The sequence below is a fragment of the Balaenoptera musculus genome, chromosome 12, assembly GCF_009873245.2.
Source record: "Balaenoptera musculus isolate JJ_BM4_2016_0621 chromosome 12, mBalMus1.pri.v3, whole genome shotgun sequence".
Taxonomy (NCBI): Eukaryota; Metazoa; Chordata; class Mammalia; order Artiodactyla; family Balaenopteridae; genus Balaenoptera; species Balaenoptera musculus.
This window is the reverse complement of record NC_045796.1, coordinates 54,975,800-55,003,471: the sequence shown is the minus strand read 5'-3', so window position 1 is coordinate 55,003,471 and position 27,672 is coordinate 54,975,800. Positions and strand designations below refer to the sequence as shown.

At 34.2% G+C, this 27,672-nt stretch overlaps 1 protein-coding gene across 3 annotated transcripts in view; it reads left to right on the top strand.

Annotated features, from left to right (window-relative positions):
- The window catches only part of LIN28B (lin-28 homolog B), a 115,459-nt gene that overhangs the window by 69,558 nt on the left and 18,229 nt on the right, over nucleotides 1-27,672 (top strand). Inside the window, exon 4 of one of the 3 annotated variants that reach the window (XM_036871902.1) lies at nucleotides 22,797-22,838. The exons of the other annotated variants lie outside the window; for them this stretch is intronic. Coding sequence (XP_036727797.1) covers nucleotides 22,797-22,838 — 42 coding nt within the window. The remainder of the gene's footprint in view (nucleotides 1-22,796; nucleotides 22,839-27,672) is intronic. 3 annotated transcript variants of the gene reach the window in all.

Genomic DNA, 27,672 nt, shown 5'->3' with positions numbered 1-27,672 from the left:
ATCCTTTATATTCTTTGGATATTAACCCCTTATCAGATAGATGATTTGCAAATATTTTCTCCCACTCTATAGGTTGCCTTTTTTGTCAATTGTTTCCTTTGCTGTGCAGAAGCTTTTTAGTTTGATACAGTTCCATTTGTTTTTTTGCTTTTGTTGCCTTTGCTTTTGGTGTCAAATATAAGAAATCATTGACAAGACCGTTGTCAAAGAGCTTAAGGCTTATATTTCCTACTAGGAGTTTTGTATTTCAGGTCTTATGTTCAAGTTTTCAATCTCTTTTGAATTGGTTTTCCTGTATGGTGTAAGGTAGTAGTGCAGTTTCAGTCCTTTGCATGTGACTCTCCAGTTTTCCCAACACCATTTATTGAAGAGACTATCCTTTCTGCATTGTATATTTGTGGTTCCTTTGTTGTAAATTAATTGACCACATATGTGTGGGTTTATTTCTTAGCTCTCTGTTTTGTTCCATAATCTGTGTTTCTGTTTTTATGACAAATGCTTGAGTACTGCTTGAGTACTATTGCTTTGTAATGCAGTTTGAAATCAGGGAGTGTGACACCTCCAGATTTTTGTACTTTCTCAAGATTGTTTTGGCTATTCTGGGTCTTTTGTGGTTCCATACAAATTTTAGGGTTGTTTGTACTATTTCTGTGCAAAATTCCATTGTAACTTTAGTAAGGATTGCATTGAATCTGTAGATCACTTTGGGTGATATGGACTTCTTTTTTGTTTTTTTTTGGACTTCTTAATAGTATTAATTCTTCTAATCCATGAGCACAGAAATCTTTCCATTTATTTGTGTTTTATTCAATTTTTTTTTTAATTATTCATTTTCTTTCATCAGTGTCATGTAGTTTTTAGTGTATAGATATTTCACCTCTTTGGTTACATTTATTCCTAGGGATTTTCATTCTTTTTCATGCAATTGTAAATGGGGTTGTTTTCTTAATTTTCCTTTTTGATAGCTAGTTGTTAGTATATACAAATTAACTGATTTTTGTATATTGAGTTTTTATCCTGCAAATTTATTTAATTCATTTTTTAGTTCTAACAGTGTTTGGTGTAGTCTTTGGAGGTTTCTATGTGCAATACCATGTTATCTGCAAGTAGAGACAATTTTATTTTTTCTTTCCAATTTGGAATGTTTTTCTTTCTTTTTCTTATGTTAACTGCTCTGTCTAGGACTTCTGGTACTATGTGAATCAGGTGGCAAGAATGGGTGTTTTTGTGTTGTTCCTGATCTTAGAGGAAAGCTTTCGGCTTCTCACCATTGTATGATGTTAGCTGTGTCATATATGGCCCTTATTATGTTGAGGTACATTCTCTATACCTACTTTATTGAAAGTTCTTACCATGAATAGGTGTTGAATTTTGTCAAATGCTTTTTCTGCATCTACTGAGATAATCATGGTTTTTATCCTTCATTTTGTTAACATGGTATATATCACATTGATTGATTTGCAGATGTTGAATCATCCTTGTATTTCTGGAATAAATCCCACTTGATAGTGATGTAGGACCCTTTTAATCTATTGTTGAATTTTGGTTTTCTAATAGTTTGTTGAGGATTTTGCATCTGTGTTCATCTGGGATATTGACCTGTCATTTTCTTTTCTCATAGTATTCATGTCTGGTTTTGGTATCAGGGTAATGCTGGTCTCATAAGATGAGTTTGGAAGTGTTCCTTCCTCTTCTATTTTTGGGAAGAGTTTAAGGATTGATATTAATTCTTCTTTAAATGTTTAGTAGAATTCACCAATGAAGCCACGTGGTCGTGGACTTTTTTGTTTTTCAGATGTTTTTGATTACTGATTCAGTCTCCTTACTAGTAATTCGTATGCTCAGATTTTCTATTTCTTCATGTTCTAGGCTTGGTAGATTGCATGTTTCTTGAAATTTATCCATTTCTTTTAGTTTATTCAATTTGTTGGCTTATAATTGCTCATGGTAGTCTTTTATAATCCTTTGTATTTCTGTTGTATCAGTTGTAATGTCTTCTCTTTCATTTCCAATTTTATTTATTTGGGTTCTCTCTCGTCCTCTCTCTGAAGTTTAGCCTCAAGTTTTGTCTATTCTGTATATCTTTTCAAAATATCAATTCTTAGTTTCATATATCTTTTCTATTGTCTTTTTAGTCTCTATTTCATTAATTTCCACTGTGGTCTTTATTTTCTTCCTTCTCCTAATTTGGGCTTAGTTCATTTGTAATCTTTTGAAATTAGCTTTTTTTACTCAACATAATGGCTTTGAAATTCATCCAGACTTTTGAGTGTATCAATATAGTATTCCCCCCCTTATCCATAATTTTGCTTTCTGGGGTTTCAGTTATCCATGGTCATCAGCTGTCAAAAATATTAAATGGAAAATTCCAGAAATAAACAATTGGTAAGTTTTAAACTGTGCAGTGTTCTGAGTAGTGTGATGAAATCTTGCACCATTTGCTTTGTTCCATCCAGACCTGGATCATCCCTTTGTCCAGCATACACTGTCCATTAGTCAGTTAGCAGCCATCTTGGGTATCAGTTTGACTATCATGATATCTCAGTGTGTGTGTTCAAATAACCCTTTTTTTACTCAATAATGGCTCCAAAGCACAGGAGTAGTGATGCTGGCAATTTGGATATGCCAAAGAGCAGCCTCAGAGTGCTTCTTCTAAGTGAAAAGGAGAAGGTTCTTGACTTAATCAGGAAAAAAAAATCATGTGCTAAGGTTGCTAAGATATGATATGAAGGAATCTTCTATCTGTGAAATTGTGAAGAAGGAAAAAGAAATTTGTGATAGTTTCGCTGTTGCACCCCAAGCTGCAAAAGTTATGGCCACAGTGCATGATAAGTGCATAGTTAAAATGGGAAAGGCATTAAATTTATACAATAAGATGTTTTGAGAGAGAGATATTCATATAACTTTTATTATAGTATATTATAATGTTTCTATCTTACTATTAGTTATTATTGTAAAATCCAGAAAACTGGATTGTTTTCTTATTGTTGCATTTTGAGAGCTCTTTATATAAATTGTGGATACAAGTCCTTAGATTTGTGATTTGCAAATATTTTTTCTGAGTTTGTGGTTTATCGTTCCAATCTCTTAAGTATCTCTCACAGAGCAAAAGTTTTAAATTTTGATAAAGACGTTTATCAATCTTTTATTTTTTGTCATGTTTAAAAAATCTTTGATTAACTCCAAATTTGATTAATCACAGAGTTTTTTTCCCCTGTGTGAGGTGTGAGGTTGAGGTCTAGGCTCATTTTTCACCTGTGAATAATATGAATTGTTCAAACACCATCTGTTGAAAACTATATCTTTTCTCTTGAAATGTTTTTAAATTAGAAAGTTTAATTTCTGTTATTTCAGGTTAAAAAATTAAAGCTCTAAAGTGTTTATTTTAACAAATTCAAACTTTGGTTTCGTCACTCAAGAGAACTTATTTGTTCTATATATATATACATCTATATATAGAACCATATTTTTGTGAAGATTTATGTTTCAGTGGCAAGAAATAAAAAATAATTTTAAAGATTCTATCTTAATTTTAAGTAAACTATTTGCAAAAGAAAGTGGGTTTACTTTTTACTGTCTTAATTCTGCTGAATTTAGTATGCTGTTACTAGTGTCCAGCTACATAATAGCAGTAAATGTTAACTTGTTTTATTTTAAATCCTCTATGTTTAAAATATTTTCTTAAAATTTTAAATGAAATAATTTTTGACTTATATTTGCTGTTTACTTTTTCTTTTGTTCATTATCAGAAGAGTAAAGAGATTTAATGACCTTATAAAAGCTCTCTTTATACTAACATGAAGGTTGTTGTTAGTAAAAGATTTAAAAACTTTCTTCTTATTCTGAAAAACTGGCGTATATTTTGGTATCTTTTTATTCTTTAAAGAGCTACAATTTACTATGAGGAAAAAGAAGTAACTTCTAACAGAATGAAATTGTGGGGGAAGATAGTAGAATGAGGATTTTATTTATTTGTCACTATCTTATTTATATGAAATAATCATGTCAACCTGTAATATAGAATTAAATATTTTATATAATAAAATTTCAGTTTGTATTAACATATGTGTTATTAGTAAAAATGATGTGGACTGAAACAAATGGTCTGGAAATGTTTCTATGTAGATTAAATTATTTTAATACTTAATAATTAAAGAATAAAAATATGTGTAATTAAAAAAAATATTTGAAATGCATATATGCATGATAGGTATAAATATGTTAGATATATACATATAATTTTGTGTTCTTTTATTTATGGTTTTTTTTAACCTCCTTTTTTATTGTAATTTTCTTCTAGCATAGTGACTGTCTTCTTTGTTCTCAACCTTCCACATCTTTTGACCCAACCTCACAGTGCAAGAAGTGCTATTCATAATAATGCAAGTTCCCTTTCAACAATGTTGACTTGAGATTTTTAAAATAACTTAGAAAATAATACCAACGTTCTATTGCTTTCATTCCATTTCAGGCAATAATACGTTTGCATCACTGCATTAGCACATGAGTAAGCTTCTTGATTTTCTACATGAGTTGAACTTTTAATGTATTTTGTTTAGAAAGAAGGTCAATTGTTATGATGTTCAGTATTACTGCTTTTGGCATGGAAGTGTAGGAAATTCATTTGTTCATGTTAGAAAGACTTGTTAATTTATCTTTTTTTTTTTTTTAATTTATCATTTTTAAGATGCTCTTCATTTAGACTTAAAAACTGATTATGAAATTTGACATTTCTTATAGTCTAGTATTAAAATGGTGTTAGAATGGTACATTATGTTATATTTACCATTTATGGCCAGAAAGACCAAAGTGAATGTAAATAGAAACTCATTATATATGTCTAAATTATTCTCAGCTCAGAAGGGCTAACTTGCCTTTTTTAAAAAAATTAAAGATGTACGATAGAAGAGTTATTTTTACAGGGTCCTAGTTTTGTGGTTTCAAATTTTTTAATTTGCAAGATTTGGAAGCCATAAAAATTTTGCTTTTGTCTGTCCTCACTGAAGGACTGTATATTTTCACCTGTTTATTAAAAAGAAAAAATACTTACTTAATGCCCTCATTCACCTTTAGAGCAAGTGAGCTCAAAACTATCTAGTGGTAACCCTCCTCCACCCCCTCCCCATCTACCTCTATGGCAGTATAATCTCTTCCACTCATTATCTCTGTGGTATAATTTGAAGTTTCCCAGGTACTTTATAGTTAGGAATTCTAGTTCTATATTTTTGAAATCCACATAGCATTCCTGGAAACAATAAAGCTGTACTCAGGTTTATGGTACCACTTTATTAAGGATATCTGTTTTATATTAAAAGTTCTTTCAATGATTTTATTTTCATATTTATTATGTCCCAGAAACTGCTCCCAAAAGAAAAAGAAAAATGCTCTTTAGGTGCGGGAGATGTTTGAAAAATGTAAATCAACGAATTCCAATAAATAACTGTTTCACCCTGATACTTGTGTGATTAGATTTAGGAATTTGCTGTTTAGTAGGTTCCTATTGTGGAAGAGAAATCTCTCAGGCATGAATTGATAGTCCAGATCCTTTGAGGTCTGTCTATTCTGACCTATGACCCCTATTCTTACAAGGTCAACATCTGAGGGCAGGAGATTAAGGCAGTTTAAAGACCGGAATGGTAAATGGAATGGAAAAATTAGCCAGCACATTTTGGGTGCAAAACATCAAAGTCATCAAATAGTTTGCTTATTTTAAACCTGGCTTGTGGTTGTAACAAGCTAATTTTATTGTGTTTGTTGGAATCAGAAAAATTTAATAATCATAATTCACTACAAGATTCTGTTTATATAATGTTAACTATATAATACAAATTAAGTTAATAAAGCTTAATCTCAAAGTATCAGGAAATGCAAAAATAATTTGTCACAGTTTCAATACATTTTAGTTTTTCATTCAGCTTAGATGCTTAATTTAAATCGAAATTGGGAAAATATTTACCTTAGCTTTTACTATGAAATAATTTTATCAGCAGTTGAATGAAATATATATTCAATTATATATAATTTAAAGTGACTGAGGATTTAGTTGTAATTATATACTATTGACATAAGAAAAATCTATTTTTAAAACACAGAGATAGAAAACAGAAGAAAGTAAATTGGTTAAGCAGAGACAATTTCCTTTTTTCCCTTTCCTTTTTTCCCTCCCATTCTTAGACTTTGCTCTTTTATATTTTACCTCTTTCCCACTTATGTCTTTAATTGTATGCTCTTCATTGTAATTTCAAAATAGACTTTAAATCTTAGTTCCTAAGTTTTGGTCCCTTGTAAGCAATTCCCCACAACCCTATATTTTACATTTGTTTGTATCCTGGACAGCTGTGAATCTGCATCTTCTGCTTCTTACTAATGACTGGCAAGGGCTGGAGTTGAATAACTGAACTGTTGCATCCACGTTTCCATTCATTCATACAGTGACTAAGAAAATTAGCAAAACCAGTGGAATACCCAAGTCTCCTTAATTCTGCATTTTTTAATTCTACCCCAAATTTTCCTTATTATATACCTAATTTTAGGGTGGTTTCCTTTCTTCTTGTGATTATTTGGCCAGAGATCTCTTAATGAGGCAATTATGGTTGTTTCCTTCATTCACATTATCTTAGCAGATGCTCTCCCTGCTGTGACCTCTGTTCAGACTGGGCAGACAATGTGCCATTCTCATCACCCACCACAAGACATTGTGTGGGCAGAGCTTCATTTGGCGCTGCATAGGTCTCCCAAGTTGCCTGATGAGAATGGTCAGAAGCCAAGTGGCAAATAATCACAATTTTAGGTTGATTCTCTGATTGCCGTTTTATTCTAAGCAAAATAAATAGTAAAATAATGCCTATAGAAAAGAAATGGGCCAGAAGCAACTTATAATATAACAAGTAGAAATTGTGGGTTTAAGAAGTAACTTTACGTAGCTTCTTTACTTTAGACTGGTCTTGGTGAAAATAAGATTATTTATTGTATGGTTTTAATACAAGGGATTATGAAAAGTGGCTAATACTTTTAAACTTGGAGATCCTTTCAAAAAAGGAAATTAATTTAGCCTTTAATACTAAGTGTGTATATTTTTAATGAACATACAACATTGTTCAGAGTGTTACTTTTAAACTTTAAAAAACATAAATCCTCATGCTTATATCTGCTAGGAGATCCAGTCTGTTCCTGTTTGAACAATAAGGGCTGATCAAGATGAAGACTAATCAACAGAAAATGTCTATACTTCATACTGCCAAATCCCTCCACTGAAATACTAGTCCTGTGCCCCAAGCCCAAGTGCCATTTCCAGAGAATTACAAAGTTGTTAGCAGCCTTCAGCTAGCCTTTCTTTATTCTCCATTAATAAGGAAGTACAAGTCAAATTCAGTTCTTATGAACTTGAAGAGCCTTTTGCAAAGCTCCTTCTAAACTTACACTGGAATTTTTGTTTTTTGAAATTTGGTTAAAATAAACATATTAAGAGCTATGACTTGAATTATTCTCATATGATAAAGAGATTGTTCTTTTTGTTGGTGTAGATAGGATCACCAAATTTTAAATAAATAGATTTTAATATGCTTGCACTTATCAATAGGAAGTAGTAATTTAGTAAGACAGTTTCCACTTCTGTAAAATCAGATTCATAATAAATTTCCATATAAAGTAAAAATTTTAACATATGCATTTTCATATAATGAAGAACTACCTGTAAAGTATAGATACTTTGGATATAAGCAGAGAACAAATATTAAATTTAGAAAATGTTTTTGTAAAGGGGAAAATGTTCTCTTAAAGAAAATCTAGAACAAGTCAAGCAAGAAGTCAAGAATTTTGACCTCTAAAACTTTAAGTTTAAAATTTTTCTTTAAGTCTTGTCTGTTGTATGATTATTTTAAATATATGGGCTAATAAGGATCAAAGTCAAATGTTTCCTTTCCTTTTGGGATAGAGAGTTAATATTATCTATAGTTTTTGTAATTTTTTTTTGTAATTATTTTTAAAACTCAGTTTTTCAAGAATCTTCTACTAAGGACAACTGAATTTCATAGATATCCTCATTAACTGGGAAAGCAGGTATATGATCATGGTTAGAGGAGCTCAGTTGCCTGTGCTAAATTTGAACCAGGGTCTCTTTATACCTAGCCTGCTTCCTCACTTCTATACTGTTACAAATAAAAGCCTCTGGGGACAGTGATTTTTTTTTTAATAGGATCATTGTATGGAACTGCTATTAAGTCATTTCTTTCTTTTTCCTACTTGGCTGACTTGAGATTCTGTTCTCTGATTTAAGCAGTTGCTTTTAGTCCTCTCAGTTTTAATAGCCCATCTAGAGTCCCCTCTTGGGTTTGTTATTGATACTACTGGAGGTGCTACCAATGCAATTAGAGAAGAAAACTAAATAAAAGATCTAAGGATTGGAAAAGAAGAAAGCAAATGCTTTGTTATTCACATCAATATGATTTTATATCCATGGTTATCCATAGATAAATTATTGGAATAATTGGAATAAATTTAAAAATTTAGCAAGATTGCTAGTTATAAATTCAATACACAAAAGTCAAACTAAGAACAAATGAATATCTGGAATGTAAGGAGAGTTCTACATCCTAGGAATTCGCAACTAGAAACTGGTATTTTAAAAAGGGTTTGCTGAGACTTCCCTGGTGGCACAGTGGTTAAGAATCTGCCTGCCAATGCAGGAGACATGGGTTCGGGCCATGGTCCGGGAAGATCCCACATGACGTGGAGCAACTAAGCCCGTGCGCCATGACTACTGAGCCTGCGCTCTAGAGCCCATGAGCCACAACCACTGAGCCTGCGTGCTACAACTACTGAAGCCCACATGCCTAGAGCCTATGCTCTGCAACAAGAGAAACCACCACAATGAGAAACCCGTGCACTGCTATGAAGAGTAACCCCCACTCGCCACAACTAGAGAAAGCCCGTGCAGCAAAGAAGACCCGACGCAGCCAAAAAAAAAAAAAAGTGCAATCATTAGGTGTCATGGCACAATTAAATTCTTAAAAACATTTAAAAAATTAAAAATAAAGAGGGTTTGTTTCGCAATTGGAACATAAACTGTAATATACTATACCTAGGAATAAATCTAACAAAACTATGAAAAACTTTTATGGAGAAATGATAAACTTATATTGAGATATATAAAAGCAAACCTAAATAAATGGAGAAAGGTATTTTGTTAACAAATGGCAAGACTCAATATTTTAAAGAGCATAATTTCCTATAATCTACAGATTCAGTGTAATTTCATTCAGAATTCCAATAAAGTTGATTTTAAATTGACTTGGAAGTTAATAAGACCAACAATAACCTCACAATTTTGTAGATGAAAATCGAAGTTTGAAGGCTCTCCCTGCCAGATATTTATATTTATTATACAACTATGTAAGTATATGTAAATAAGTGAGGTGATGGCCCAGTGAAAGATGAATAGACCATTGGCAATGAGAATATATACAAATCTTAATATATGGCAGAGGTGCCTTTCAGATCTTGGAAAATAATGCAAAGATTGTAAATGGTCCTGGGATTATATCTGACTACAGAGAAAAAGTAAAATTGGACCCCGACCTCATAGCATACCTAAAGATCTAAAAGTGTAAAGCAAAACTTTACAGCTCTTAGGTTTGGGAAGATTTTTTTTTTTTTAAACAAGACACAAAAAACACAAACTATAAGCAGTTAAATTAAATTGACTACTTCAGAATTTAAAATTTCTACCTGGCAAAGGTTTCAGTCAGGAAGATAGAGCCACTTTAAGTGTTATGAAAATTGAAGATTCAGAACTTACACAAGGGACTTCCCCTGGTGGTGCAATGGTTAAGAATCCGCCTGCCAATGCAGGGGACACGGGTTTGAGCCCTGGTCAGGGAAGATCCCACATGCCGTGGAGCAAGTAAGCCCGTGCACCACAACTACTGAGCCTGCGCTCTAGAGCCCGCGAGCCACAACTAATGAGCCCATGTGCCACAACTACTGAAGCTTGCGCGCCTAGAGCCCGTGCTCCGCAACAAGAGAAGCCACCGTAATGAGAAGCCCGTGCACTGCAACGAAGAGTAGTCCCCACTCACCACAGCTAGAGAAAGCCCACGTGCAGCAACGAAGACCCAACGTAGCCAAAAATAAAAGTAAATTTAAAAATATTTTTTTTTAAAAAAGAACTTACACAAATGTGAAAGTTGCTGGGTAGGGGAAGAGTCAGTACATACAGTACATTAGAGAAATATTCACTAACCAGTCTTCAGAAGCCCTGGACTAGATAGACAAATCAGAGCATGCAGGGAAATCCAAAAAGCCAGGCATATCTGGTATTGCAGAGGAACTGAGGAGAGGGAGACCCTGGGGAGAGCTATGGAAACTGCTGCCTCTGTGTTGTGACAGCCTCTCTGGATTTGCAGACAAGGGATGGTGTCAGGCTGCTGGTCAGTGGGACCAACATTGGGAAGACAAGGTGGGCACAGAGCACCAGAGAGGACAAGCCAGGACGTGCTGGTCAGATCTGTGTGTGCTACCGTGGCTGACCATGATAATGGCTTCTGCTTTGTGTTTGCTTTCCATATCTTGTAGTATATGAGTTTCTCTTTTGGCTGACTGTAACCCAGAACCATCCAGAAAAAAGACTCTGGGAAACATAGTTACCAGGCATAACCTAATTGACATAAAATAGTCCAGCACCAACAGTATAAACGAAGTTAGAAAATACAATATAGAGTGGGAAAAGATATTTGCAATGCATGTAGTTGATAAAGAATTAATATCCATAATATATAAAAGACTATAAGTCAAAAGGAAGTAAAAGCCCAACAGAAAAATGAGCAAATAAACTCATTTATAAAAGAAAAAAATAAATATTCAGTAAACAAATAAAAAGATACTGATTTAAATGAGATACCATTTCACTCCCATAGAAGTAGCAGAAGTTTTAAGGTCTGACCATACTAAGTAGTGTGAAGAATGTCACACAGTCCTGATGGGACTCATAATTGATGAATCCACTTGAGAGAGCAATGTGGCAATATCTGGTGGAATCAAAATTTTTTATATACTTTGATTCCACTTCTAGGTGGATTTACCAGAGCAGTGTTTTTCAAAATGTAGGCTGGGACCCACTAGTGCCTTTTGATATTAATTTGGTAGATTATGGAAAGTATTATTGCTATTTTTTAATGAAATAGAACAGAATAAAAATCAGAGTGCAGTGCATGTAGTAAGAGTAACTATTGTTTCATATACTTTTGGGTTATGCTGGGTGTTTTTGTGTGTGTGAGTACTGAATCGTGACGCAAAATGTTTTCTCTGTGGGTTATGGTCACATGTACACAAAGAGAATTGTGCAAAATAATGTTTATTGCAGCATTGCTTGTAATAGAAAAAAAACAACAACAACAACCCAGAAACAACCTAAATGTCTATTACCAAGAGGATGATTAAATTATAGTATATTCTCAAAATGAAATTGACTTAAAAGAACAGATTACAGCTACCATTATCAGTCTGGATTACTTTTTTAAAAATCCCGCTATAATATTAATTAATAAAGCAAGTGGCAGAATGATCGATGCAATATTATTCATCTTTATTAATTTTTTAAAACCATCAAGTAATATTATGCATTGTCTGTGAATACTTATATTTGTGGTAAAAATATAAAACATGATGAACGCTGAGTTCATGATAATGCTACTCTGAGACCAGAGAAGAGAATGGGATTGGAGGAGCATATAGGTTATGTTGACCCATTTTTTTCAAGTTATTTTTGTGTCCTTTATTTTTATTTATTTATTTTTTGGCTGTACTGGGTCTTCATTGCTGTGTGTGGGCTTTTTTCTCTAGTTGCGGCGAGCGGGGGCTACTCTTGCTGTGCACGGGTTTCTCATTGCGGTGGCTTCTCTTGTTGCGGAGCACGGGCGCTAGGTGTGTGGGCTTCAGTAGTTGCAGCACGCAGGCTCAGTAGTTGCAGCACGCGGGCCGCAGAGCGCGCAGGCTTCAGTAGTTGTGGCTCGTGGGCTCTGGAGTGTGGGCTCAGTAGCTGTGGCGCATGGGCTTAGTTGACCCGCGGCATGTGGGATCTTCTCGGATCAGGGATCGAACCCATGTCCCCTGCATTGGCAGGTGGATTCTTAATCAGTGGACCACCAGGGAAGTCCCTGTGACCTTTAATAAGTTACTTATATAGATTTCTTGTGATGATTATTCTTAGGTATTTTTGATGCTATTGTGAATGATTTTTTTTCCTTTTAACTGGCCATTGCTATTGTAGAGAAAAACTCTGGGTTTGGGCAATAGTTTTGTGTCTTCTCCAATAGTCATACCTATTATTTAATTTTCTTTTCTTATGGAATAGACTAGAATTTCCTAAACAGTGTTGAAAAAGCTGCTGACAGTGGGCATCCTATCTTCTGATTTAATGAAAATGGCTTTAATATTTCAAATTTAAATCTGTTATTTTCAGTTAATAATCATCATGTTTAATTGCTTCCCTTCTCTTTTTATTATGAATACCTGTAGGATTATATCAAAAAACTTTTCAGCATCTTTTGACATAATTATATAATTTTTGACTTCAAGGTATTGATAAAATGAATTACATCTATAGATTCTATGTAGTTGAATAATTCTTATATTCCTGCGGGAAAAAACCCTTCTTAGTCATGATATGCGGATATATTCAGTTTCATAATATTTATTGGTCTTCATGAACTTGGACTTTTTAATGTGTTTTCCTCATCATGTTTTATTACTAAGGCTATTTTATTTCATGTTTGGGTAGTTTTCTATTTCTATGTTGTGGGGTAATTTAATATACATAAGAATTAAAGTACTGGTCTCCAAAATGGAAAATCTATCTCCAATAGACAAGATAATAGATTCATTTTATTCATACATGGAAAAAAATATCATGACTTGTGTTTATATTTATTTATTTATTTATTTTTGTTTAATAATGTATACATCTACTTTATAAAGTATGTATCTACTTTATAAATACAAACAAATATACATATATTGGGATGGATATTCAAAAATATTTTACTGATAAGTGTGTGTGATCAAAATGATTTGGAACCCACAGATTAAAAGGTGATAGAACTGAGCTACAAAACATCTGAGCCCTTTCTTTGCCTTTTGTAGTTTAAAAAATTATGTTCTCAAAGTCTTATCTATTAGGTTTTTCTACTTCTGATTGGTCAAATTTGGTATATTTTGCTGGGGAATTATTTACCTCCTTTATATTTTCTGATACATTGCCATAAAGTGGCAATAAGATTCTCTTATTCTTTTAGTCTCTCCTATTGTGCAATTGGATTTTAATAATCTCTAGCATTTTACATTTTTATTTTGTCTGTTTCTTCCTATTTAGGCTTCTTGTGGATTTACGTTTCTAAATAATTAGCTTTTGTCTTATCTATATTTTCTGCTGCTTTTGTTGGTTTTCTCTGTTTCTTTACTTTCAGATCTTACAGTAAAAAGTGTTCAACTTTTGTTAATTTTGTTTTATTAATTTTGTTGTATTTTTTCTACTTTCTGAAGTTGAATACTTAGTTTTAGTCTTTATTTTTATTAACAATAAGGATTCCAGACAATAAGTATTCCTTTAAGAAAAGCTTCATTGTGTTGCATAGGTGTTGGTATGAATTTCTTATTATTTTCATTATTTTCTGGATAATTTAAAATTTTCATTTTAATTTTCACTTTGCTTCAAGGGTTATTTCATTTTTTTCCACCTGTTTGGAGATATGTTGGTCACTAATCTTTCAGGTGTAAGTAATATGAACCAACTCATAATGGCTTAAGGCAATCATTCACAATTGTGGTCCTTGGACCAGCATCAGCATCACATGGACTCTTGTTAGAAATGCAGATTCTCAGCCCTCATCGAGACTTACCCCCCAGGATATGGACTTCAGCAATCTGTCTTTTGTTTTGTTCTGTTATTTTTTTTTTTTTAAAACAAACCCTCTAGGTAATTTTGATGTGCTCTGAAATTTGAGAACCACTGGCTTAAGGAGGAAAAAAGGAAATGTATTGACTTGCGTAATTTATAATTCCAGGAATTAGAATAGTTTCAGAGCTATCTGGATTTGAGTGCTCAATCCACATGCCAAGAGGGATAGAATTACCAGCAGTTCTAGCAAAAGCCCAGGATTGCTCTAACCTGTAATGCGGCGCTCTGGTTTGCTAGACAGCAGTCATTTGCCCACCCCTTGAGCTGGGGAGTGAGGTGAGCCCCATCTAAACCACAAGGATTTAAAGTAAGGAAAGGAGGACTCTCCAAAAGCAAACCAAAGTGCTCTTATGAAAAGAGATGTTGGATGAGTTAGGCAAAAACAATTGTTATCCATAAAACAGTGCTGTTCAAAGTAGCCATTCTGCAAACTGTTTGTTTCCGTTCTTCAACAACACTAGGAACTTGTGCCGTAATGTAAAACATGCTACTTCCTTCACTTGAGAAAGTCTTAGTACAAAAACAGGGTCACCTGTACTAAATATTCATTTTTTCATGTGTTTAGAAATTTTCTTCTGTAATTTCTTTACATATTTCTTTACTTGTTTCCTTTTCTCCTTTTAGAACCCCTCTTATTCAACTGTTAGTTCCAAAATTGGTCTTTAACGTTTCTTCTTATTTTTTTCTTAGCATTTCCATCTGTCTTGCTTTTTGTTGTAGGATTGTTCCTCTTGAACTTCCCAGCATATTGAGTTCTCAGGTGTGACTGTCTCCTTTCACTGTTCTTCCTATTTAATTTTAAAATTTCAAATCATGCTTTCAATTCCAGACAGCCTTTTTTCTCTCTGTTCTAAACTAACTGGCTTAGGTTAAAATTTTCTTCAGAGAATTTCAGTGGGAGCATTTTCTAAAGGTGCATCTTTCTTCATCAGATTACATTGTCCCTGTGTTTTTTCCCTGCTGTTTATTTCTCCAGTCATGGTTTTTCTTCCCTAAACAAGAGTATAGAGCTGGCTTTTAGCATTTTTTGAGCAGAGGCAAATCACTGAGCTGTGGAAGGTATAGTTTCTGCTCTTCTGAGCTGTCAGTAAACAAATTATCAAACCATGACCCTTTTGCTAAGGGAGATAGGAGGATGGAGGACAGAGGAGAGAAACTCTGTTATCTTCCTCTGCTCATTGAAGAATATATTTAATTTACCAAAGGAACAAAAAATGAAAACGCTTAGGAATAAAGTTTAATAAGAGATATGCAGGACCTAAATAGTGAAAATGAAAACTATACTTTGTTAACGTAAAAGAAGAGTTAAGTAATCTAAACACATGTCTACAATCTGTCCTGGGGTATATTATCATTGTGTGTGTATGTGTTTCTGTACTATTAAAACTGACATTTTTTTCCTTCTTTTATTTTTATAATCTTTTTTCTAAATGGAATTGATTTTGTGTAACATTTTTGTAACCAGCCACCTTATTAACTTCTTTTTATTGATTTTAATAATTTTTCAATGTATTTATGGTTTTCAAGGTATGAAATATTTTCACCTACAAATAATAATTTTGCCTCATCTGAGATCATCTTTGGCATATCCAATTTCATTGCTCTTTCATTTGGTGAGTTCTTGCATTTTGTTTCTGCCTTTGTTTCTTACAGATCAGATAAATAGTGATCTATATTTTTTCTGATTTATGGTTTATTTCTTTTAACTCTTAAATCCATCTAAAATTTAATTTATACCTTTACATAAAATAAAGCTTTATTCTAAATTTCCCCATACTCAGTATCTCTTGTTTGAACTCTTTCCATTAACTTGAAGCCTCTTTTGTTACCTAATGATTTCTTCTATATGTTATTTCTAAGATGTGTGTTTCAGGACTCTAATTTTTTATTGTTTGTCTTGATTTTTCTTCCACCAAGTGTCTTTATTTCTCTGTCTTTGTAATACCTTTTAGTACCTAGAAAGCAAATCTCCCTGTATTAGTGTTCTAAAATATTCTTGTAGCTCCTGGATGAACTTTATTTTTTTTTTTAACTTTTTGTTTTATATTGGAGCATAGCCAATTAACAATGTTGTAATAGTTTCAGGTGCACAACAAAGTGACTCTGCCATACATATACATGTATCCATTCTCCCCTAGACTCCCCTCCCATCCAGGCTGCCACATAACATTGAGCAGAGTTCCCTGTGCTATAAAATAGGTCCTTGTTGGTTATCCTTTTTAAATATAGCAGTGTATACATGTCAATCCTGGATAAACTTTAATATCACTTTGTCAAGTCTTTGTCACTACCAAGAGAATCCCACTGGTATTTTGATAGGAATTCAAGTTATTTTATTCATGAAATTCCTGAGGTACAGGAATCCTTACAGTTGATAAATCTGAGGAACAATACTATTGATATAAATAGAAATTTAAATTTCTATAGTAAAGCCATAAATCTAATCATAACTGTAAACTATCACTTCATATACTTTGATCTATTTTTTTCATGCTCTAAGAATTGAATTAATACAGTCATTGGATATTACTTTAATAGCAATAGTTTAATATCTTCATATTTATTAAAAATAATTTACCTCTGATTTTTAAAATTAATTAATTAATTTATTTTTGGCTGTGTTGGGTCTTCGTTTATGTGCGAGGGCTTTCTCTAGTTGTGGCAAGCGGGGGCCACTCTTCATCGCGGTGCGCGGGCCTCTCACTATCGCGGCCTCTCTTGTTGCGGAGCACAGGCTCCAGATGCGCAGGCTCAGTAGTTGTGGCTCACGGGCCCAGTTGCTCCACGGCACGTGGGATCTTCCCAGACCAGGGCTTGTACCCGTGTCCCCTGCATTAGCAGGCAGACTCGCAACCGCTGCACCACCAGGGAAGCCCCAGGCTGCTTTTCAAAGTCCAGTTGGTGGGATGCTGAGCAATACCTGGCCAGAACTCGGAACTGTAAACTTGACCACATGCCTCTCCAAATGATCAATATACAATGTGCTTGCTATCTAATGCTACTTTTTAAAAAATCTGAAGCTTAGATATTCTTTCATTCATGTACTGTTTTCTGTCTATTTTCTGAAATGGCATTTTTTATAGTTAGTAATTTTAATTAATACTAAATGGATTTGTAATGTTTTAAAATCACTCTTTTTATATTATCAGGTCAATTATAGGCCTCATTAACTTTCTTAAAATTTTTTTCTTAAGTCAGACATAGATCACCAAAATATCGGAGAAATGTTGATTTGGCCACTTTTGTTTCCTTAGGAGATTCAGTACATGGTATAAAATGTAAGACTGTTTTACAAATGATGTAAAAAGTGTATAGGACTCTCTAGGTTAAGTAGCTATACCCAGAAGAAAAAAAAAATGCACTTATACTGGGAAGTTGCTAAGAGTGTAAATGTTAAAAGTTCTCATCACAAGACAACAAATGTTTGTAACTGTGTGATGGACGTTAACTAGACTTATTGGGGTGATCATTTCACAATATATAAAATATTGAATCATCATGCTACACACCTGAAACTACTGTAATGTTGTATGTCAATAATAACAATTTTTAAAAGAAGAAAAAAATGCCATTTTTAATGAATAAAAGAAATAGACAACCAGGGAACACCTAGTTGTAGTTGAATTACTAAGGAATGTCGAGTTCTAGCTTTGTGTTTAGTTGGCTCAAAGGACTTTTTTAAAGTTTCAAAGAAGTGTGTGTCATAGAAAGAGCGGAAGCCCATGTGACCTACAATCTGAGTTGCTTTGACATATAAAATCCATGAGGATAGGATCTGATCTTCCTTATTTATCATTGTATATCTAGCTCCAAGCACCTGTGTGGTGTAGAATTAGTTGTTGGTAAATATTCCCAATGTCTCTGTGTGTGTATGTGTGTTTGTGTGTTTGTCTACATATGTATGTATCAATATTTGCCTAAATATATGGCTCTTTCATAACCTGGTAAGTTTTTAGCCAGTAATCTCTTTTCTATTGTACATTTTCATCTTATCTAAAACCCATAACATATTCAAATTTCCTCCAAATAATTGCAAAATGTCCTCTTCAGCTGGTTTGCATAATCAGTATCTAAAGTGGTGAATTTGTCAGTTTCTCCTTCTAGATCTGTCCATTTTTGTATGTATGCATATAAATATTTAAATTATAAATTCAATTATTTTTCATCATGTAGCATCCTTCTCTATTCCTAGGAATATATTTTTGCCTCAAAGTATATTTTTTCTGTTAATATTAATAAACCCAGCTTTCTTTTGGTTAATATTTGTCTGACGTTCTAGTCTGCTAAGGTTGCCATAACCAAATACCACAGACTAGGTGGCTTAAACAATTTATTTCTCACAGTTCTAGAGGGTAAAAGTCCAAGATCAAGGTGTTGGCAGGTTTGGTTTCTCCCGAGGCCTCTCTCCTTGGTTTGCAGATGGTGCCTTCTCACTTTGTCCTCACATGGATGCACACATATCCCTGGTGTCTCTTCCTCTTCTTATAAGGGTACACCTAGTCATTTTGGATTAGGGCCTCACCCTGAAGTCTTCATTTAACCTTGATTACCTCTTTAAAGGCTCTCTCCCCAAGTACATTGATGATTAGGACTTCAACATATGAATTTGTGTGTGGGGCTACATAAGATCTAATATAGTTTCTTTCCTCTCTTTTTTTTCAAGCTATTCATATTATTTTGTTTTATATGTCCTTTATAGACAATATATATCTGATTTTTATATTTTTAAATCTAATCTGACAGTCTGTATTTAAACTGGTACATTTAGTCTGTACACATTTAATGCCATTATTGATATATTTTTATTACAGGTTTTGTGCTATCTATTCAGACTGGATTTTTTCCTATTTTTTCTTTTCTTTTTTCCTTTCTGTTGTTGTTCTCCTTTCTTTTTCTTTAAATTTTTTAAAATTTTTGTTATTTTTGGCTGTGTTGGGTCTTCATGGCTGCGTGCAGGCTTTCTCTAGTTGCGGTGAGCGGGGGCTGCTCTTCATTGCAGTGCATGGGCTTCTCATTGGCGGTGGCTTCTCTTGTTGCGGAGCGTGGGCTCTAGGTGCACGGGCTTCAATAGTTGCAGCATGCGGGCTCAATAGTTGCAGCACACAGGCCCTAGAGCATGCGGGCTTCAGTAGTTGCGATGCTTGGGCTCAGTAGTTGTGGATCGCAGGCTCTAGAGCGCAGTAGTTGTGGCGCACAGGCTTATTTGCTCTGCGGCACATGGGATCTTCCCGGACCAGGGATTGAACCCATGTCCCCTGCATTGGCAGGCGGATTCTAAACCACTGCGCCACCAGGAAAGTCCCTCTTTTACATTTTTATCTTATCTTTCTATGCTGTGTTCCATGTAATTTCTTGATATTTACTTTCTAGTTTATTAATCTAACCTTTATCTGTGTCTAAGTGTTGTTTAATAATTCCACTGAGTTTGAGATGTCAGCAGTATTGATTCGATACCTAATAGTCCTGTTGAGTTTGTTATTTTCAAATATGCCTGGTTATTTTTGCTACTCTCTTGTAGGTTGTTCATTTTTGTAACTTCATCTTTTTCTTTCTATTTCTTTAAAAACTTTGTCTCTAACTATTTTATAGGCTGTTTTTGACAATTTCAATAAAGTTCTTAGAAGTCTAACTTGGTAGTTTGTTGTTTCTGCTGACCCTTACCTCATGGTGGTTTATTTCTTGGTGTCTCATTATCTTTGATTATGAGGTCATACATGTTTGATTATATCTATGGAAATAGTACAGGCTTAAATTGAGAAAACTTTCCTCTAGAAGTAACTGTGTTTGCTTCTGCCTGGAACTATGGATTTCCATAGCCTTCATCATTATAACTAATTTCAAAAATCCCTCGGTGTGGAAGAGAGTTAAGATGCTGCTGGCCCCATGACTCAGTCTAGTCACGTGCTACAGCACTAATATTATTATCCGTCCTTAGGGAAGCCCTGCCTTTCCTGTTTGCTTATAGCTTACTGCTCCTTGCTCTAACTTTACCTTTAGGGTTATTTGGGGAGGCTCTTACCTTTATTTTCTGCAAGCCCAGCTTTCTGCAAGCCCAGCAATGCATGCAAATGTGTGTTTTTTCCATGCATTTTTTAGAGAACTGGTTGGTCACATTGCTGGAAGCAGAAGTTCTTAATGTTCTCTTCAGCTATTTCTGATCTATTTTTAAGACATCCATTGAGTTTTTAGTTCCAATTACTCTTTTTTTTTTTAATCTCTAAGTATTCTGTTTATTTTTTCAAATCTGCTTGTCTTTTGCTCCTGACCATAGTTTCAATCCCTTGTTATTTCTTTAGATTAGTGGTTCTCAGTGAGCATGGTCCTATCACACAGAAGGTGTTTGGAAATTTGTGGAGGAGATTTTGGTTATTTTCCCTACAAATGGTAGTCAGTGATGGGAAAGGGTATTTTGATCATTTCCTCTACTTTAGTCAATAATGGGAAGGGGTAATTACGGTTGTGTAGGAATGTTAGATGATTTCAGTGTATGAGACAGTCTCAGAGGACACACACATTGTCCTACCTACATTTTACTAATGTCTTTTTTTTTTTAACATCTTTATTGGAGTATAATTGCTTTACATTGTTGTGTTAGTTTCTGCTGTCTAACAAAGTGAATCAACTATATGTATGCATACATCCCCATATCCCCTCCCTCTTGCATCTCCCTCCCACCCTCCCTATCCCGCCCCTCTAGGGGGTCACAAAGCACGGAGCTGATCTCCATGTGCTATGCGGCTTACTAGTGCCTTGCCTTTTTGATAAAGACTTCTGTTGTTTCATTGATTTAATTTCAACTTTAATTTTTGTTGAAAATCAACTGGCTACACAAAGGTAGCATGTTTATGGATTCTCTTATATTAACCTATCTGTCCATCCTAATGCCAATACCACCCTGTCTAGTTTATTGTATGATAGTTGGGGTTGTTTTTGCCCTGAGGGGACATTTGGCAATGCCTGGAGACATCTTCGGTTGTTACAATTGAGGAGAGGTGTTGCTGCTGGCATCTAGTTGTTAGATGCTAGGGATACTGATAAAAAATCTTTCCTACATAGGACAACCCCCACAAGAATTATCTGGCCTAATGTCATTGTGCCGAGATTGAAGAACCCTACTGTATCTTTACAGTAACTCTTGAAATAAGGTAGTATCAGTCCTCCAACCTTGTTAACCTTTTTCAAAATTGCCTTGGATATTCAAGGTCCTTTGCATTTTTATAGAAATTACAAATGAGCTTGTAAACTGGAAATTTGATTGGGATTGCATTTAATCTATAGATTAGTTTGGCGAGAATTTACATCTTAACTATTTTGAGTCTTTGGATTCATTAACCTGATATATAACCATTTATTTAAGTTTTCTTTTATTTCTCTCAGTAACGTTTTGTAGTTTTTAGTATTAAAAGCCTTCCATATCTTTTGTTGAATTTACTCTTGAGTATTTTATGTGTTTGGATGCTCTTATATATTATTTCCTTAAATTTTGTTTACTGTTTGCTGCTAGTATATAATAATACAATTGATTTCTTGAGTACTGCATTTATCTATTAATTCTGTTATCTTTTGTAGACTCCTTAGGATTTTATGTGTTAATAATCACGTCTGCAAATGAAGATAACTCCTTTTCCATCTTTATGACTTTTATTTCTTTCCTTTTTTTGTTTTGTTTTTGTGGTTTTTTTTCTCCTTATGCACTGGTTAGGTACTTGAGTAAAATTTTAATTAGAAGTGATGGACATCCTCATTCTTTGGAGGAAAGTGTTCAGTATGTCAGTATTAATTATTTTGTGATAGTCCTTTGTCAGGTTGAGGAAGTTTTCTCCTGTTTCTAATTTCTGAAAATTTTTAATCATGAATGAATGTTGGATTTTCTCAAATGCTTTTCTGTGAATGTACTGATCAGGTGTTTTTATCTCCTTTATTAATATGACTTTTAAGTCAATTAATTGACTTTTCAATGATAGTACCAATAGATATGTATTTCTGGGATAAACTCCAGTTGGTCATGATACATATAATCTTTTTTATATATTGCTGGACTCTTTTTGCTAATATTTAGCTAATGATTTGTGTGTTCATGAAGGATACGGGTATATAATTTTATTTTCTTATAATGTATTCGTCAGGTTTTGGTATTAGGATTATTTAGATCTTATAAACAATTTCCCTCCTTATAATGAAAACTGTTTTGTAATATTGTATAATTTATTTAACATAGAATTCACTAGTAAAACCATCTGGACTTGGAGCTTTCTTTGTGGAAATTTTTTTATTACAAATGCAATTTCTTTAATAGATAGAAGGTGTAATAGTCAGAGATCTCCAGGGAAACAGACCAGATTTTTTAAATCAAAAACTGGTTTTAAAAACCTGGTTTTTATCAAACCCGACAATCTCTACTTTTTAATTGGAGAATTGAGACTATTTGTATTTAATTATTAACATAGTTAGATATGTCTACATCTTTGCTATTTGTTTGCTATTTTTCTCACTTTTCTTTCTATTCATTCCCTGTTTTCTTTCTGCTTAATATTGTTTCATGTGCTGTAAAATGTAAGCACTTACAAAAGGATAATTTCATTCACCCCTATGTCATCCTTTGTGCTATTGTGTCATATATTTACTTTGACATAACTTGTAAATTCCACAATTCAGTGTAATTGCTTTTGCTTTAGATTGATATTTATCTTAGAAGTAAATAAGAGTAGAAAATAAATAGCATTTTATGTTTATGTACACATTGCCAATTTCCAGTTCTTTTCATTTCTTTGTGTAGATTGAAGTTTTCATGTGGTAGAATTTCCCTTGAGCCTGAAGAAATGTTTTTTCCTTTTTTTTTTTTTAGCATTTCTTCTTGTGGAAGTCTGCTGGCCACAAGTTCTCTCAGGTATCTTTATTATATCCTCATTTATGAAGGATATTTTAATAGATTCAGAATAGTCAATTTAAAGTATTTTTTCTTTTACTACTTTGATGATGTTTGTTATCTGGCCTCCATTAGTTCTGAGAAGACATTAAATGTCATTCATTTCTTTGTTCCATGGTGTGAAATGTATCCCTTTGTTCCCCTTGCTCCTTTATTTGGGTTTTCAGTAGTAAGTATCATTCATGTGCCAAGGTGTGTTTTCTTTGCGTTTATCATGTTTGGTATTCTCTGAGCATTTTGATCTGTTGATCCAAGATGTTTTCATAAAATTTAGGAAATTTTAGCCATTATTTCTTCAAGTTTTTTTTTTCTTTCTGCTCCATTCTCTCCTTTTTTTCTGGGACTAATTACACATATAACACACTATTTCATATTATCCCACATGTCACAGACATTCTGTTCATATTTTTCAGTCCTTTATTGTATCTGAAATCAGTTCATATTATTTCTTTTGTAGTCCATCTTTAAGTTCACTGACTTTTTTCTGCAATTTCCAGTCAGTGAACTTTTTGTTTTAGATATAGCTTTCAGTTCTAGAATTTCCAGTTGGTTTATTTTGTTTGTTTTCTTTTTTTTCCTGCCACGATTCCCCATTTTTTTTTATTCAGCAAGTCCTTCTTTTCCTTTTTGTTGTTGAACGTATTTATCATAGCTGTTCTGAGGTCTTTTATTTCCAACTTTTGGGTCTTTTCAAGGTCTTTTATCTTGTCTGCTTTTTTCCTGCTTCTTTATATGTCTAGTAATTTTTTGTGTGTGTGCAGAACATTGCTGCTAATAGCTGTAGGGAATCTAGGTTTTCATCTTTTTTACAGGTGTTGAGTTTTATTCTGGTAGGCAATTGAATTACTGTTAGTTTTTTATTCTGCCAGCCCTGTTTTTATTCTAAGTTAGTGTAGATCTATTTTGGTTTTGTGTTTAGTCCTAGGATGCAGCCTTTTCTCTGGGGTACGGTCCTTATTCCTAAGGTATGAGTTACTGGGATCTCAACTGAATACCCAAGGTGCTGGATTAAGAATCTAGTGCGGTCTTACCACCCTGTCTGGGTAGAACTCCTATGTCTCCCAGCACTTTGTGACCTTGGGTGTCTGGTATCTGGTTATCTCTGCACCAAACAACAGCAGCCTCTTTCTGCTGTGCTTAGCAAGTCTCATTCTGTATATGGGGGTAGAGGGTTCTCTTTTGCACACATTTCTTCTATCCAGTAGTCTGTTCCATAATTTCAACTGCTTCATAAACCATTAGCTCAGATCTTTCATTTTTCTGCTCATTAACATCACGGTGCTGTGCCTGGGTTCTTTCTCTTTGACCCTTAGTCCCAAGGTCTACTCAGGAAGCCAGATCACACATGGTGCTTATTTTGAATGTTTTCCTTCCATAAAGCATCAGTTTTTCACTGCCCGTTGTCCCATCCAGTGCCTGTAAACAGTTACGTCACATATCTTTTCCAGTTGTTTAGTTGCTTACTGAAGAAGTCTAGTAACAGTGAGTCTGTCATGGTCAGAAGCCTACTGAACCTATGTATTCTTAATTTGTCTGTAACATAGAGATTTAAAAATGGCATGTAGAAAGTATTTATTTTGGGTTTGTAGGTTGTTTTTCAGACCTACTGCAATACTGTCTCCAGAAACAATTTTTCTATAAGCTCTTGTATTATTGTTTTGTTTTCCAATCCATCAGCTATTCCTTGTCACCTATTAAAGGGTATGGTTTCCAAGGTCTTTTTATATACTTGACACTGAATTTATGTCTCAGCATGAGGTACAGTTAAAAGATACATGGTAAGTTTTCTGCTGTACTTCATCACTATTGTCTACCATGTTACAACATGGGGAATTGGGTACTGCACTTATAAATAAGGTCTAGCTCACTTGAAGAGTGTTGTATTTTCTCATATTTTATGTATTGATTGTTTTTAAATTTGCCTTGACATGTTATGCTACTTCAATTAAGGTCATTCCCTTTCTCGTTGTATATATACATTCGCACTAATTTTTATTCTAGTATTCCCCTGTACCTCTTCTTTTTTATTTTCCTGTGCTTGTATGGAATGGCTTCTCAAGTCCAGATTTATTTATCATATACAAGTACCGAGCACTGACAATTTCATTATGTCTTCTAGTGTGGTTTTGTTACTGCATTTTTTATTGAAATATGTATTATTTTACTATTACTTTTTCTCCTATATTTTATACTTAAGGGATATATATATAAATATACACATACATAATGTGTATATGTAGATTAGATTATTTTAAATTTCTGTCATGATAAGAATAGGGGCATTACAGAAATATTTATTGTAAAAAGTAGACATGGGCCTGATAATGTTGAGAACCATTGCCTTAAACATATCAAAATGTATTTATTTTACAATTTGAATCTAATCAACCCAATATCTGAGGTCTTTGGTTCTGATTCTACTGGCTTAGTTCATGCTACCCTATTTTTCTTTTGTTTTTTATGATTTTTTTTTAACCAGTCATATTTCTTGGACTTTTACCTGTAGGAATTCTTTGACTCCTGGCTTGAAAAATACATTTTTTTCCAGGGATTTTTTTGTATTTGCCTGGAGACATTTGTACCAACTGGGAACCATTTTATGAGAAATGCTCAGCTTATGCCACATCCCCACGTGAGCTGCATTCTGGGTTGTGGTTATCACTTCTCAGGGGAGACTTGTTTTCTCTTCCTCCCAGCACCATTCTGTGGGTGGGAAAGTTTCCATGCCATACTCTTCTTTAGGGCAAATTTGTTTTTCATTTATCTTTACGTTGTGGGTGCAGTTTTGGGGGGGTTCCGGCTCTATGGGACAGGATCTCCTATGACACCCTCAACTTCTGGGCAGATCCTAGACTTTGTTTCCTGCCCCTTCTGCTTCATCATCCCCGTTACAAGGTCAAAGCTTAAGGTTGGCAGTGTTATATGGATGCCTCCAGGGTGAGAGTCTGTTTCAATGCTCCACTTACTGCCCTGGTTTCCTGCTTTCACTTCCTTTTTGACTTCTAAGCATTCCTTACTTTCTTGCCTGATCAGTAATGCATTTCAAAAGATGTTTTAAAAATATTTTGTCCAGTATTTTTAGTCATTTTCAGTGGTATGGTCAGAGTATTTTTATATGCTATTTTGAAGGCAATATAATTCTTTTTTTTTGTATGGTTGACTCAAATTTTTTTTTATTTTTTTGCTAGTGTGAGTATTTAAAAAGTACTTGTGTCATTTTTCTTTCTCTTTTTGTGAATTTCCTGTTTGTGTCTTTTTTGTTTTTCTATTTGTCTCTGGTGATTTTCAAAAAAATGTATATTATACACTTTGGAAGGGGCTTATTCTCTGCTCTTTGAGGGACTCCTTTTTCCTAAGATATGCATGTTTGATTCTGAGGAAGTTAAGTCTGATACTGGCACTGCAGTTCAATTTTATTTTATTTTATTTTATTTTATTTTATTTTATTTTATTTTTTTAAAGGAGAATTTTTTTTTTATTTACTTATTTATTTATTTATTTTTGGCTGTGTTGGGTCTTCGTTTCTGTGCAAGGGCTTTCTCTAGTTGCGGCAAGCGGGGGCCACTCTTCATCGCGGTGCGCGGGCCTCTCACTATCGCGGCCTCTCTTGTTGCGGAGCACAGGCTCCAGACGCGCATGCTCAGTAGTTGTGGCTCATGGGCCCAGTTGCTCCGCAGCATGTGGGATCCTCCCAGACCAGGGCTCGAACCCGTGTCCCCTGCATTGGCAGGCAGACTCTCAACCACTGCGCCACCAGGGAAGCCCTGCAGTTCAATTTTAGCTCCTTAATCCTTTTGTATTCATTGTATGTTCTATCTGAGGCTTCTTACTACTGCTTGCTTGCTAAATCCATCAACCTATTTTAATACCTCATCTTATTAGCCACTTTCTCCACTACAAAGCTGTATTTTCTTTTTTAACTGGGTAAACCCCTCTTTTTTGCCTTCCTACTGTTGACTGAAAAAAATTGCACATAACTCTCAACTTTTAGGTTGTGCAATGCTGTTTCAGTCGACACTACTACCCTCTGACTGTTCCTTCTTAGACATCTCACTGGTTCTTCCACCTGAAAATTATTAAGGAGAAGTATTTCTGAGAAATTTGTCTGCAGGTCTCTTCTCACTCTTCACATTTTGCTGGTTGACCTTTGTCCCATGGCTTTAACTACTGTCTGTCCTTTCAATGACATCTCCCAAATCTGTGACTTCGACCTTAGCATCTCCTCAAGTTTCAGACTAGCAGTATCTCCAAGGATGCACATCAACATACAGTTAACTTTTAGTTCTCCCATTACAACGTCTTTGAAAACTCCTTATATAGTGAATACTGAAGCTTAGTCAGAAGTCCGAAAGGCTTGTCAAAAGATGACTAGATAAAGGGAAATTGAACTGAATTTGGTAGCTTTTGCCCAGGAGATGAGGCTGTTGCCATAGGGTTGTATGATGGCCTAGTGGGTGCCTGTTAATCTGCAATATTGTCTAGAATACAGGACAGTAATGTCAGTACAAAAAGTATGGTAGGTGGGAAGGCATGCCTTTATTTCTTTTTGACATTAGTCACTCTGTACCTCACCCACTTTCATGATGATGCCCTTTTGGTACTAAATTCTCTCTTTTCCACCTTCAGGTTCCAGCAGCTCATAATCATTTTCCTTTTCACTGTTTTTATTTTTTATTACACTATTAAAAAGTAATACATGGTGACTAATTTAATAAATTTTTGTTTCATTTATATTATCTAAGATAATACTAATATGGTCATCACTGGTTGGTAATTGAGTGGACCGAGTGGGTTG